The following is a 16,222-nucleotide window of genomic DNA, read 5'->3' on the forward strand; positions in this document are numbered from 1 at the left end:
TACTTACTATTCCCTTGTGCAGTCTTTGCTTTCGTTTATTGTGCTTGCTGCTTCTTGTATCAGTGTTATTTACATGCTGTGAATCTGTAGACAAACTACATTTCCCATGATTCATCTGCCTGCTCTCACTCTTTGTGTTTGCTGCTTACCGGAAGGGGGTAGTGACCTTGCAAACAAAACATCACAGCAGCATGTGACCTCAGATATGTTAGTGATTTATTACCTGTGATTTCATTGCAGGGGAGAGTGGAGGGGTACACAGAGAATGAGAGCAGGAAGATGAATCGTGGGAAACATAGTTTATCCACAGATTCACTGGATGTAAATAACAGTGATATGAGGAGTATAACATAGTTAGAATTTTCTTTCTAGCCTCAACATTCCTGAGCAATCGGTGCTGGTAGTTTTGGTGATTGATATGATAATTAGGCTCTCTACTATCAAGTGGGCAGTTCTGTAGTACAGTAGATAGCCAGGGACCACCAACCTAGAGTGGCTAGAGAATAAAATACAACTCTCTGGAATCGCACCTAATAAACAATTCAAAGACATTGAGTTGGTAGAGTTATTGAAAGGTCCTCTTTAAATGTAGCCTACAGGCATAGACTTTGCCATCAGCTAAGACTCTTTAGAGACAACCCCATTTAAAACATGATCCCTATGTTGATCAGTTCATCACCTCCCAACACCCTTGACAAACAGCTGATTATAAAGGTGGAAGCTGGAGAAAACCAAACACTAGTAGCTATTAGATGATAGCCAGACAAATTATTGACCTTGTAATGCAAGGATGTCTCAAGTTCACCAGAAAGGAGACACTTCCAATATGGCATACTGCTAGGGGTTTCCCTGGTGAAACAAACCCTTTAAAACCAATAAAGCCCATGTATTTTCCTTTACCTGTACATTATTAGTACTAGTCTTTACAACACATGACGTGCCAGAATCATGGCTAACATTGTAGTCTATAAAATAGCCACATTCAATAAATACACAGCCTGTTTATATGCAGGAACAAACATCAGTGGTTATTGTTTGCCGGTCATCATCTGCATCCTAAATTTCTTGGACCTTTAATTTCCTCACAAACAAACCACAAAGTTATTCTGAGTTCCAGATCAAATAAATACATAACTTGGCCAAGAAAATGTTGCTTGTGATTATCCCTTTTTGCTGTGGGAAAGAGTGAATATTTTGGAACCTAAAAATTCATTGCAACTATTATCTTTCTTAATCAAGGCAGATGACTCGCATCAAGCCCTACGCCTTCCTTATTTACCATAGAACTGTGGTTGGAAGGCTTTACAAATGAACTCGCTCACACAAAAACACATTGAAATATATGTCTTCTCGTTGCCAGCACAGCCTAGAGCGTAATACTAAATAATACATCAAATGACTTACAAACAGACATCCCTCATAGGCATTCACTGTATACAATACAGTGCCAGTAGTGCTGTACACAATTATAATATTCATTAGCAGACTATAGAGAAGTAGACTTTATCTTTTACACTAAGCTTTTGATGTTTTCATATTTTTACTTGTTCAATGGCATTTTTTGATAGGGAAGATAATTCCAATATGTCTTTTGACATCTGCGCTAGTTACCGCATTATCTGTGCAAAGGGTGTGTACACCGTCCACTTGTAACTAAGAAACATTTTCATAGCTATTTCATCAATATTAATAAATATTTTATGTTTTATGGGATTTGATGCATGTTATATCTGTGAGCAGTGTATTGTCATTTAGCTTCTAGTCTATCTGTGTATGTCAGTCAGCAACAGATGTGTTGCTGATTCTTGTATCTTTTAAGGTTGAAGCTGCACTTTTTGGTAATCCAGTGTTTTTGGCCTGTGCGAAAACATGTTTTTCATTTTAGTCACTACAAGGTTGGTGGCATTCGAATCCACACCTTGCGGAAAAATTTGCTGCGATTTCCAAACCCGTCAATGGTTTTGAAATCGTAGCATGTCGGTTATACCTACAGAAACGCCAGTGGTTTGCCTATCGGTATTATGGACTATCTGTGAAAAGCCCTGCGGGAAAAACCCCAATGTGTTTAACCACAGTTTTTCCCGCAGCGCTTTCAACTTAATATTTGTTGGTTTTTTTTTTATTCTTGTTGTTATCAAAAAGCAGTTTTTCTTATTTTCACTATTAGGGCGGGTTCACACCTGCGCCCGGTCTCCACTTTGTGGGTTTCTGTCTTCTGCTGACAGGATACGGAAAGCTGTCAGACAGTGTCCGCCTGTGAGCGTGTTTTTGTCTCCGTGGTGAAACCATTTTTTTTTAACCGGACACCTGCATGTCCAACTTTGTGTCCGGTAAAAAAAAAACGGTTTTGCTACGGAGACCAGAAGATGCCCACGAGTGTAGACTTTGCAAACCCATTCAGATGAATAGGTTTGAAAACGGACTGCCATATTCCATCTCCTGTCCAGTTTCTCGGGCAGAAGACGGAAACCTGAAAGCGGAGACCAGGCGCAGGTGTGAACCCGCCCTTAGCTGTTATTGTGTGAAAAAGTACAAAATGTTTTGCAATCACATTGCATGTAGGGTCACTGTAGAAGGGCAGGGCTTCAAGCATTATTGCCAGCTATTACAGTGAAATATAGCCCTAACAAGTTATAAGCCTTTTATTCATGTTGTAATACAAGGCTATAAGATCTTACAAATGGGTAAGCAATGACAGGGTTTTTCTAAAGAGTGTTTTTGCCATAATCTCAAGTTGTTTTCCTGTGTTGCAGGGTGCAATGTCTGTGGACTCCATTACAGATCTTGATGACAATCAGTCTCGACTCCTTGAGGCACTACAGTTGTCTTTGCCAGCCGAAGCTCAAAGTAAGAAAGAAAAGGAAAGGGATAAAAAGCTCAGTCTGAACCCTATCTACAGACAAGTTCCCAGGCTTGTGGACAGCTGCTGTCTACATTTAGAAAAGAATGGTAAGTGTTAGACTGATGTTTCCAGGGGTTACATGGAGACTAATGGTACTGCAGTGAGACACATCTACAGTAAATGGCTATACAGAAAGGCTGCCACTGTCTATTGTAGTCTTATATTCACAGGAACTTCTCAGCCTAATATATTAGTGTATTTTCTCTACGTTCTATTTTATTGCATTGATTTGAGTTGGCATTGAAATATTATTTGTTATTTTTCTGTGTATACAGCTGTTTTTAGCATGAGCGGCTGATTGTTGGAAATTTGTTACGCATTGGTTGTTATGGGATAGAGCGCATTGTAAACAGTTTGCTTCATTACACCACAAGCTGTGCATTCGTGCCATTAGATTACTAAGAAGAACTTAACCCAAAATAAGAAGTTCATTTCTATTGTAGACCTATATACAACACATGAAAATAAAAACATATTCTGTAGAATTTCATAATTGAGACATTATTAGTGCCAGATATTTGTTGCTTATCAGAGAGTTATAGAAAGTTGCATATACAGTAAATGTTAGTTGTAATAGTAGAGACTAGAGATGAGTGAGTAGTATTCGATCGAATACCTCTCCTGCATAGTTATTGGTGTACTAGGTAGAATACCATGCGGTAAACGCAGAAAAAATTTGTTTCCCCTCCTACCTTCCCTGGTGCTGTTTTTACACTAATAACTATGCAGGAGAGGTATTCGATTGAATACTACTCGCTCATCTCTAGTAGAGACCTTTCTGAAAGAAAACCTAAAATAAAATGCTTTTACAAAATCTGCAACTGCAACAGAGTTTCTTAAAGGAGTTGTCCAAGACTTCATATTAGTGAGTTATGCTTAGGGTAGGTCATCAGTGTGAGATCAGGGGGGTTTTCAGGTGTTAGATAAGCTGTTTTTGGCTTTGTGTACACTGTGTAGAGGCCGTGCTGTATTATCATTTGTAAAATTCTATATTATAGTTCAATTTTGTGTTGCAATGATCAGAATTTACTAAAATGTTAACATTTTTATTTTAATTGCTTCCTTGGCATGGCACTCTCTGCCATGGGAGTATCCCAATAGTAGACATACATTTCCTACATTTGCAATTCCTACTTCTCAGTGTTCTGTATTGCAGCTTCCAGCATTATATTAAATGCAGCATTTACATTCCTATTGCCCTGATGGTGAAAAACGCAAAGGACTGAGTGGCGGCCAGAAGTCTTGTATTTCAGCCACCCCTCTTGACAGAGGACTTAACTATAAGCCACTGGTGCCCCAAGGCAGAATCTCTAATGTGGCCTGTACCTACCTTGTGCTATCTAGAATACTCTTATATTTTATAGAATTGAAAGACCCTCAGGTCTTGGTAATAACGCCTCTGTCTCCTGATATAGTGACTCAGTCAGTCAGTTAGCCAGCCTTGTTGTACTCCAAGAAACGGCACCCATTACATTATATACATTTAAGTAAATAATAAAACAGAATTCAGTAGCCTCCTGAGCAGGGAGTTAGAATTGTATTGCTCTAGTTGATCTACGCAGTTTTTTCTTTGTTTGCAAAGGAATTTCATAGAATTGAAAATATATTTATAGAGTTCTCTCTTTCAGGTCTACAGACAGTGGGAATCTTTAGAGTTGGAAGTTCCAAAAAGAGAGTACGGCAGGTAAGGTACTATTATTATGATTTCACTTATATTACAGTTATCTATATGATCAATAACATGAAACATTTTTCATTGTGTTTTTCCACTGAGATTTTCAACTTTATCAGCCAAGTAATCAGTGAAAATGTATAAAGGGTTTTCTTGATATATACATTGTAAGTTCTGTCTATGAGAACACCGATTAGCAGCAAAATAAAAGGACAGTTGCAGAGCTGTAGTGGTACTTTTCCAGCAGCAGCAGAGGCAGCTGCCACAGGGCTCGGGACATTAGGGGCCCAGTGACAGTCGCTACTGCTGCTATCATTATACTCAGGGGACCCCCAAGTATAATGATTGGCGGACTAGGAGAGGTAAGAAACATAAAAAACACTGTTACTTACCTCTCCACGATCCGTGCAGACTTTGGCCTAGTCGTCTGATGTGTTATGACCCCGGCCTGCGTCCAGGGTCATATGACGTCTGACGTCATTAAAGATCGACTTCTTCGGAAGCCGACAGCGTAGGAGACTGGAGATAGGTGAGTAACAGAGTTTTTTTATGTTTTTCTCCCCATGGGTCTCCGATTATTATACTCTGGGGTCTGAAAAGATCCAAGAGTATAATAATTGTTTATGGATGTCCACAGTGGGACATAATACTGTGTGCAGGAGCCACTATGGGGTACAATACTGTGTGCAGGGGACACTATGGGGGATATTACTGTGTGCAGGGGCCACTATGGGGCATAATACTGTGTGCAGGGGCCACTATGGGGGATAATACTGTGTGCAGGGGCCACTATGGGGGATAATACTGTGTTCAGGAGCCACTAAGGGGCATAATACTGTGTGCAGGGGCCACTATGGGGGATAATTTTGTGTGCAGGGGCCACTATAGGGGATAATACTGTATGCAGGGGCCACTATGGGGGATAATATTGTGTGCAGGGGCCACTATAGGGGATAATACTGTGTGGAGGGGCCACTATGGGGGATAATACTGTGTGCAGGGGCCACTATGGGGGATAATATTGTGTGCAGGGGCCACTATAGGGGATAATACTGTGTGCAGGGGCCACTATGGGGGATAATACTGTGTGCAGGGGCCACTAAGGGGGATAATACTGTGTAAAGGGGCCACTATGGGGCATAATAGAGTGCGCAGGAATGTGTTGGAGGGGGTCAGTAGAGGTCTTCGGCATCAGTGTCGGTTGGGGGGGGGGGCATGTCAAAAGTTTGCCTCGGGGCCCCGCCATTCCTAGTTATGCCACCGCACAGTAGTACATCTGTTCTGTATACATGGCCATTCATGGTCCTGCAGCTCAGCCCTATTCAAGGAAACCATTTTTACTATTCATTTCCTAACAAAATAATTCTGCATAAATTGAGAATAAGCATGTGTAAGAGAAGAGAATCATTTACAGACACTGGACTCTCATGAACAGTAAACCCAGAAAAAATCCAGGACCTCCTTCCTCCTTTAATCTTCATCTTTCCTTAGTCTCTTTTTTGTATCACATTTCCGTTAAAACCAATAAATAATGAAATCGCTGTGAGTCCTAGGAAGCTCAGCCACGTTCCCATCATCCCTCTCGCAGTCTGTAAAAATATCTTTAACAGGATACTCTCTGCTGTTCCCTATCTGCAGTAGGATTCTTGATCCTTACCCCTTAGCTAAGACCCACCCTAGGATTGGTCTCCTTTTGTAGATGATGAAGACCAGCAGGTTAACAATGTTGCTCTCTGTAGGATTTATGTAAAACCGTTTGTATGAAGAGCATGCATAAATGTGCAGAACAACAAACCGTGAGGGCTCCTATATTTCATGTTTACTTTAAGCATTCATTTTTAGGTTTAGTGTTCCTTCAAATTAGAGCCAATACAAGAATCCCTGTTCTCATAAAGGTGGCAGGTGGTAGCATCCACTGAACATGCCTGGTTAAGAACAAAGCATTGTTTAAGGCTGGGAACCTACGTTGCGAACCTATTGACGTGGAGGAAAAAAAACACAGCGTTTTACAGTCACTGCGAGGTGGATGGGATTCTAGCAAATCACATCCACACCTTGCAAAAAAATATGTACTGTGGACATGCTCCCATTTCCAAAACTATTGCGGTTTTAGAAATCGCAGCATATCAATTATACCTTTGGACACACCGGTGGTTTCCCAAAAAATATAAGGTCTCCTACACCAGAATGAGCTAGTGCAGGAACTTTTAAAGCTACATAAGAGTCAGTGGCGTAACAATTGTGGTCGCAGGGGGTGCAATTGTGACCAGGCCCAGAGGGGTACGGGGTCTGCGGCCAGCAGGAAATGGCCGGGGCCCCAGACCACCATGATAGTGGTTGAAGAAAGCCTTCTTCCCCTACCACTATACATATTGTTAATTGAAAAGGACTCGACACATTTCAACAATTTGTGCGACAGTGTGTTCATTATGCCATTTTAGCACTATAGTGCTTTATAAAATAGCTACTGCCATACAAAGGGGATCATTGGCCAATCTGCTGCTGTAGATTTCTCTACTTAGAGTTTAGCATAATGTAGTGTGTTTGTTTTTTGTTTTTCTTTAATATGACTTTCGCTGTGTTTTCTAGCTACGTGAAGAGTTTGATCGCGGTATCGATGTTGTTTTAGAAGAGGAACACAGTGTCCATGATGTTTCTGCCTTATTGAAGGAATTTCTTAGAGACATGCCTGATCCCCTGCTGACCAGAGAACTTTATACACCTTTTATACATACCATAAGTATGACTTTATATGTTCCATACTTATATTACTAATACTTTGTTGACATCTATGATTATAATTGAAGCAACAATGCTACTCCGTATTTGTTTCACAACAGTAACTCCCCAACAGATTATAGTGATTTATTTGGGGTTCGTCTACTTTTCAGAAATTATGAAATAGTCTCTGCAGGTCTGAACACAGCATAATATGTTTTATAACAAAAAGATATCTATCTATATATAAATGTAATTGTCTTTGTGTGTGTAAAATAACATATTTGTGTGGAAAAAACCCATGAACAATTTATAATTCTTGGCACTTGTTGTTACCTATCTTTCCAGTGTTAGATGTTGAAGATCAGCTGTCAGCTTTGCAGCTCCTCATTTACCTCCTACCTCCTTGCAACTGTGATACACTACATAGGCTGTTACAGTTCCTATCTATTGTAGCTAGCCATGCAGATGACACAACCGATAAAGAAGGACAAGAGGTGAAAAAAATTTTTTTCATGTTTTATTACAAATGTTATAGATGTAGAAAAGTTTAACTTGATATCACTGAACACAGTAAAATCCATTGAAAACCCATTCAAGAATTCAGTTAAAGGGAATATAAATCACTTCTAAGTCAGGTACACGGACAAATATATAGATATAAGTATATATATTGTGGGGAAGTTAGCTCAGTAGAAGCAATGGTGCAGACCAGTGGCGTAACTAGGAATGGCGGGGCCCCGTGGCGAACTTTTGACATGGGGCCCCCCCGACATCGAAGATCTCGACCGAGTCCCTCCTACGCATTCCTGCGCGCTCTATTATGACCAATAGTGGTCCCTGCACACAGTATTATGCCCCATAGTGGCCCCTGCACACAGTATTATGTCCCATAGTGGCCCCTGCACACAGTATTATATCCCATAGTGGCCCCTGCACACAGTATTATACCCATAGTGGCCCCTGCACAAAGTATTATACCCCATAGTGGCCCCTGCACACAGTATTATGTCCCATAGTGACCCCTGCACACAGTATTATACCCCATAGTGGCCCCTGCACACAGTATTATGTCCCATAGTGGCCCCTGCACACAGTATTATACCCCATAGTGGCCCCTCCACACCGTATTATGTCCCATAGTGGCCCCTGCACACAGTATTATGTCCCTTAGAAGCCCCTGCACACCGTATTATACCCAATAGTGGCCCCTGCACACAGTATTATACCCCATAGTGGCCCCTGCACACCGTATTATGTCCCATAGTGGCCCCTGCACACAGTATTATGTCCCTTTGAGGCCCCTGCACACCGTATTATACCCAATAGTGGCCCCTGCACACAGTATTATACCCCATAGTGGCCCCTGCACACAGTATTATGTCCCTTAGAGGCCCCTGCACACCGTATTATACCCAATAGAGGCCCCTGCACACAGTATTATACCCAATAGTGGCCCCTGCACACAGTATTATGTCCCATAGTGGCCCCTACAGGACTAAATACTGTCACGTCACCCGCTGACCGCTATACCAGGACAATTGTGGATAAAAAATCTGGTCATGTGCATTACAATTTAGTAACTCCATGTGCCTCATATTAATAGCAGTTAACCCCATCATGTCCCTCACATTAACCCCTGTGTACCTCACATAAGAGTTACTGATATGTGAGAGACATGGAGGTAATAATAAAGTATCTTCATTACTATTACCCCCATATGTCTCACATATCAGTAACTCTTATGGTGAGGCACACAAGGGTTAATGTGGACATGATGGGGTTAACTGCTATTAATATGAGGCACATGGAGTTACTAAAACAAAAGTAATCACCCCAGATGCCTGATATTAATATAGTAACCCCAGTATGTACCTGTGTATCTTTAGTTTCATTTTCCTTCTTCCTTTCTTCTTCCTCTTCTCCTTTTCAGTGCAGGACGGCAGGAGCTCGGCAGGGATAAGCCCCACCTCCTCCTCTCATTGGTGGGCAGAGGACAGGCAGAGGACAGGCAGAGAAAGGGAGGGGGGAGAGAGGGGGAGCGTCCTGAAGCGCTGACAGGAGCCAGAGCTGCAGCTCCTGTGTGTCAGCCGTTGCTGCAGCTTCGGGGCCCCCTGTTGGTGGAAAGTATTCCACCAACAGGGGGCCCAGATCATTATACTCGGGGGTCCGAAAAGACCTCCGAGAATAATGATAGCAGCGGTAGCAGCTGTCACCGGGCCCCTGATGTCCCGGGCCCTGTGGCAGCTGCCTCTGCGGTAGTTACGCCACTGGTGCAGACAAAAACAGTCAAGACAGGGACACAAAGTGCAGCAAACTGGTTCATTTAGAAAAATAGGAAAATAAATAAACTTTGACTTCAGGCACAAAATAAACAAAACAAAATACAACCTTAACTTCAGGCAAAAACAAAATAAATACCTATTCATCTGAGCCACTAGCTAAACATTAGGTTAAACTAACTATACGTGTGGCTTACTACCAGACACACGAACAAAACAGGCGCAATATTGTCTCACCGGACTTAGGGTTACAGGACAGAACCACATACCTCCTTTCACCTCATGGAACTGCCATGAACTGCAGGGTCTCCAGCCTTTTCTTTCCCGATAATGTGCCAAGGATCTACACCTGGGCTAAGGCCTACTCCAGATCCACCCTGGACCACACATATCAGAAACCTGGGGCTGATATATCTGGTCTCCAGCACTCTGCCTGTCACCTTCTCACAAAGTATATATATATATTTCCCGCATCAAAAATCAAGGTAGTGGGATCACATCAAGCATTATAAAATGTAGAAATGTGGTTCTGGTGTTGTATGAAAGAGGAGGCACTAAGTTTACAGATTTACTGCTATTATTTCATGAGATATTAGTAGTTGAAAACAACACAACTGTGCTCCCAAATTCTCCAAATTCTGACTGTCTTTTCAACCAGTGACATTTCTGGAAACTTAGTGTCATCTGGAAGATGAGAATTGCCTCTTTCATATGATACCAAAAGCTCATTTCTAAGTTTTATAATACCCAAGATATTAGTGTTTGAATGAACCCGCCCCACATTGCATTATACACAAGCCCTTACACCCTACACAGTGAGAAGCGAGGGAAAGAATACAGTAATACAAAATTTCACTCAATTGAGACAACATTTGTTAATAAAGTATATTACAGAATTTATTAATAACACATACCCGGCCAGAAAGTCAACAGTTGTCTAAAAGTTTAGTTACACTTTAAGGCTATTTTCTCTGCAAAAAAAATGCATTCTGAAAAAAAAAAAAAAAAAAAAAAAAAGGTATCTTTACTATGTCACTACCAGCCCTTCATCAGGATAAAAGTGGTTTAGATGCCATTTACTTATTTTGGTAAGATAGGTCAACATTTTGTGATTGGTGGGTGGGACTGCAGCCGGGAGATCCATAAATATCACAGGGGCTGTACTTGGTATTGCAGCTCAGCCCCTTTCATTTGTATGGAATTTAGCTGCTTCTGCACCATGTGACTGAGGAAGGTGATATCATTAGCATTGTACTCGTGAGCTCCATGGCCTCTTCAAACAGCTGATAGGTGGTTTTCCAGGGTGTTGGACATATTATCACATTTTCACATATAATCACCTATTAGTGACCTATTCTAAGTATAGGTCATCAATAAAAGTCCTGGAAAACACCTTATGGCTAAGGTCCCGCATAGTGAGCTATGGCCAAAAAATGCTAAGACTGTGGCGGAAACACATCGCAGCTTTTTCTGCAGTGTTTTTCACAGAAACTCCATGGAGTTTTACTCTTCAGACTTTCTGCCCCTATTATACCTATACTATAGGTATAATCAACATGTTTTTGGTAGATTTGATTGACAGATTTTTTTCTGCAGGGTGTGCATGGGATCAGACAGAATCCCATCCAATTTGCAGGTACTGTAAAATGCAGTGTTTTGTACTGCAGCGCATCTGTCACACCCAATGCAGCACTTTCGTAACAGGGGTCCTTAATAGAAATAAATACATATATATATATATATATATATATATATATATATATATATTCACCAATTTTCTATAAATATTTAGTAAAAGCAATTAGAAAATACCACTCTCTAGCTTGACATGAGCCACCTGGGAATCTTTATAAGGCTAAGGCTCCACATAGTGGACCGTAGCAAAAAAGTGCTGCAGGAAAAACTGTGGCGGAAACACATCACGGTTGTACCCACAGCGCTTTTCATAGAAAATTCTGCAGACTTTCTTCTTCAGTTATACCTATAGGTAAACCACCAGCGCTTCTGGAAGTATAATTGACATGCTACGATATCCAAAACCACAACGGTTATGGAAATCACAGCATTTCCAATGTGGGTATTTTTCTACAATCTCTGGGTGGGATTCTAGGAAACCTGTCCACTTTCCAGAGACTTAAGAATGCCACATGGGACTTCAGCGTGAAGCAGAAAATCTGATTTTTTGTTGCAAATTTTGATGCAGTTTTTCGAGCCAAATCCAGAAGTGGCCATAAATGGTGTGGGAAATATAAAAGAACTACGTATACTTCTCTCTTCTGTTCAACCCACTCCTGGTTTTGGCTCAAAAAATGCAGTGAAATCTGCAGAGCCTTAACCTAAGGAATACATCCTCCAGTTTCTCTTTGCCCAGAGTTATTCCTTAAAGCAGTGGGAGAGTGTCTTAGATCATGAAAGCATGTGGACATTTGGAAAAGGAAAATGGGAATCACAGGAACCAGACCAGAAAGATAAAAAGGAGGGCACCAGCTATTTTACCTATGCCCTTATCATGAACCTGAAGAGCTGCTTTAAAATAAAATTAAGTTTCTTAAGAAATACAGATGGTGTTAAACAGTAAAAAAATAAATAAAAAACACCCATGGGGTAGCCATACAGCCTATGCATCAATACGGTACAGAGAGAATATTTCATATAACTTTTCCATTTGCCAACTTACCCAAGAAATATAAAGCGATACTATAGACAAGGTCATAAACGTTGTTACATGCATTCTGATCATGTACTTCTCTATCTAATGGGATTTTTATTAGATTACCGGGAACAAAATGACTTCATTAAACCTGGCAACAATATTTGGGCCTAATCTGTTGCACAAGCAGAAGTCATCTGACAAAGAGTTTACAGTCCAAAGTACTGCCAGGGCCGAAGAGAGTACAACCATTATCTCTGTGGTGCAGAAGATGATTGAAAATTACGAAAACCTCTTTATGGTAAGCAAATAGTTTAGTCAGCCCTTAATGTGTAAAAGATTTGTGTATGAAAAGCTGACACTTTTTATAAAGCATCAACTGAGTTATTATCGTTTTGGTTGAATGCTATTATCTTAGGGAGGATTATTTATTTTCTATTCTTCATTCTGTGAATATTTTAGTTTTCAGTTAATATCACTTTGAAATAACAACATGGGATTCCCAGAAGCAAGAGAGGTTTTTTTTTTTTTTTTACCATAAAATATGTACACATATTTGTGAATATTTCCTTTTTGTACTACTTTCTTCTTAAATGGGAACTTCTCTTATTGGGTAATGGAAACAACATAAATATGCCAGTTGTCTGGCATAAAAAGGCCTAATTTTGGCATATAAAGTTGTACCTTTTTGCAGTGTTTATGATGCTCACGCCACTGCTTTCTAAGGGGATGCAAAGTGGGCATAAGTAACAACAGATACATTTCAATTTCTGGCCCTTGTACCACCTGAGATGTGACATTTTTATTAAGAGGAGCACAATTCTTTATAATTTCACAAGCCAGTATCATGCTGTAGTATTTTTAAGCCAAAACGTGCCTCCTACAGAGTAAAAGCATAATAGATAGATTTTGTACACCTTCTGTGCGTGGACATAGAGAAGAGTTAATGCCCCCTGGTAGCCGCTGTACTCCTATATGAAGTACTGGTGATGAGTTGTTGATCCTGGGATTAATTCTGATTTAAGCTAAGTCCAAAATGCGCCTGTGGAAAAAACACGTCGGAAAAGCATCACAGAATTTTCCTCTTCAGTCTTTCTGCTTCTATTATGCTGCAGTATTTCCGCTACGCAGGGCCTCGGCTTCAGGAAGGAATTTTTCTCCAGCACATAGAAAATTGTTTTTACCTCATACCAAGAACAGTTTGCATTAGAATTATCAAACTAGATTTACTACAGCATAGAAATTATATGTCTCACAATATGGCAATTGTTTAATCATGCTGAAAATCTATCAAGCTGTTGTGCCTTTCTCATGCCTGCCTACTTTCAAAGGACTGAAAGAGAGTCATAATGTGCTGCCACACACATGTAGCACCCACATACTTTTAACACCCCTACAGTTACTATGACATGGAATGCCCGTACATTGTAATATCCCGCTCCAGTTGCTCTTACAGCATTATTCCCCCCCCCCCCCCCCTTGCCCAGCTGCCCTCACAGTATGAAGTCCCTCTCCTCTCAGGTTAATATCCCCTTTCAGTTGCCTCCAGTTTAATGTCCCCTTCCAGCTACCCCCACTGTTTAATATGACCCTCCAGTTTCTCCCATAGACTATTAAATCCTCCCAGGCACCCCTAGGTTTAATCTCACTCACCATCTGCTCCCACATTATTAAGCCCCCCCCCCCCCCAAGTTTAATGTCCTTCTCCAGCTGGATCAGTCACAGGATCGGTCATCAATAGAGATGAGCGAGTAGTATTCGATCGAGTAGGTATTCGATCGAATACTACGGGATTCAAAATACTTGTACTCGATTGAATACTACTCGCTATTCGCAGTAAAAATTTGATTCAGAAACAGCATTGATTGGCCGAACGCTATACAGCAGGGGTGCCCAATACGTCGATCGTGATCTACTGGTCGATCGCAATGGACGTATGGGTCGATTGCGGGATGCAGCCAGGGATCCCCGGTGTCTGCTTGTTCATAGTGCAGGCTGAGAGACGACTCTCAGCCTGCACTTTGAACAAGCACTCCGGACACTTGCAGGCCGCTCTTAGGGATGGAGGGGGCCGGAGTGCTGCTTGTTCACAGCGCAGGCTGAGAGACATCTACGGACACTGGCAGGTGGGGCTGCCGCAGCCCCAGCCTGCCAGTGTCCAGAGATAACTCTCAGCCTGCGCTGTGAACAAGCAGACAGCGGGGATCCCTGGGCGGCCACAGAACACCGCTGTCTCCTGCTCTCATGCTCCGCCCGAGCCCGCCCACAGACACGCCCCGCCCACAGGCCCACCCTGGCCCCGCCCACAAGAAGTGGGTAGTAGATCTTTCGACTTGGTCATGTTTTAAAGTAGCTCACATGCCTACAAAGTGTGAGCACCCCTGCTATACAGTGTATAGCATTCGGCCAATCAATGCTGGTTCTGCAGGACGAGTAAAAGCAAAGTGGAAGGAGTAGGACACAGCATGGGGAGAATGATAGACCCGCAGGATAGTACCTTTGAGTAGCAATCCCCAGCATCCCTCCTGTAGAACCAGACTCCGCCTCGTCAAAGACGAGCCTCCTGCAGAACCAGCATTCATTGGCCGAATGCTATACACTGTATAGCATTCAGCCGAACAATGCTGGTTCTGCAGGAGGCTTGTCTTTGAATTATGTGATATGTGGCATATACTGTACGTACTGCACTATGATCCTTTACGCCAGAAAACAAGTGTCCCCATAATAATAATGTGTCCCCATAATCATACAGATATACCGTACAGGGTTAATGGCGTGTCAGCAGGTGCGGGGTACTGCTTTTGCTTTTACTCGATAGTTCTCGGTGCTGACTGCCCAAGTACCGCACTCTACCGCTCCTCCTCAACACTCTTGTGCTACTCGTGGACTTGGTGACTCCCATTTGTCGAATATTGGTTTCCCCTCAAACGAGCATTTTAATCCCATAGACTACTCGAATCGAATATTCGAATCTCGAGTATTTAACTACTCGCTCATCTCTAGTCATCAATAAATGATCAGTGGGGGCTGATCAGCTGTTTGGATGGGGTTACAGTGCTTGTGCGAGCACTATGACCCCCTTCGCAGTTAATATCATACAATTTATTTGCAATGTAATTATAGCCCCTTCTATAGAAGTGAATGGGACAAGGCTGTAATTAGATTGCATAGTTGCTGAAAAATAAACAGCGTTTCCTTTTTGATGACCTGAGGATGTGTCAGCAATAAAAAAAGAACTGGACACCCTATGAAGAAATCAAACTGGAGAACATTGGTTCCACAAAGTCTGCTTTATATTTTTGTGAATTGAACTAACAGACATTGGCACTTGATTTATTGTATTGGCCACCTACCTGTCAACCATTGTGTGAAATGTCAGATTTAGTTTCACCTTATAATAAATTGTATCTATTACAATTGCTGCAGTAATTTGTTACATGTACACATTGCATGCCTGTAAATCAGATTCCTGAAAATGACAATTGAGTGTTGTGCTGTTTCTCTGACACTGCTCACTTACATTGCTGACACAGCTAAGCCAAATACTGCTTTCGTTACTTTTCATCTGATGTTTGCAGCCGGGAAATAATAACAATGGAAAAACATTACACAAGTATCTTTGATGTGAAGCCAATTACTTTACAGTTTCCCATCATACGTTAAGTATTGCAAATGAGCATAAAGGAGCAGTGATTAAAAATCAAATGACAGAATTGTATAGAACATTAACCCATACCTTGTTTATTCTGGTTATAGACCAAGCACAATACGTCAGTACTGCCATCCACATGCAGGCATCCCATGTCATATTGTTCATTTCTACCACAATCTACTATTCCTGCATGGTGATCTATTATAATATTTGCTCTGCCACTCATCTTGATTCATTACATAGGTTTTCCCACTACAGGAGGTGATGACATACTGTTTAGATATGCCAGTATATTTCTTTACTGTTGGTAGTCTGTCTGGTGGAGCTGCCACTAGTCAGCAGAAGA

The 16,222-nt window shown here is 41.5% G+C and overlaps 1 protein-coding gene across 2 annotated transcripts in view; it reads left to right on the top strand.

The window, feature by feature from the left end:
- ARHGAP6 (Rho GTPase activating protein 6) overlaps window positions 1-16,222 on the top strand; it is a 227,241-nt gene that overhangs the window by 196,816 nt on the left and 14,203 nt on the right. For both annotated transcript variants that reach the window (XM_075265043.1, XM_075265042.1), the window contains exons 5-9: window positions 2,754-2,949; window positions 4,531-4,586; window positions 7,164-7,314; window positions 7,641-7,789; window positions 12,346-12,525. In XM_075265043.1, coding sequence (XP_075121144.1) covers window positions 2,754-2,949; window positions 4,531-4,586; window positions 7,164-7,314; window positions 7,641-7,789; window positions 12,346-12,525 — 732 coding nt within the window. The remainder of the gene's footprint in view (window positions 1-2,753; window positions 2,950-4,530; window positions 4,587-7,163; window positions 7,315-7,640; window positions 7,790-12,345; window positions 12,526-16,222) is intronic.

The sequence above is a fragment of the Leptodactylus fuscus genome, chromosome 2 (genome assembly GCF_031893055.1).
Source record: "Leptodactylus fuscus isolate aLepFus1 chromosome 2, aLepFus1.hap2, whole genome shotgun sequence".
NCBI classification, from domain to species: domain Eukaryota; kingdom Metazoa; phylum Chordata; class Amphibia; order Anura; family Leptodactylidae; genus Leptodactylus; species Leptodactylus fuscus.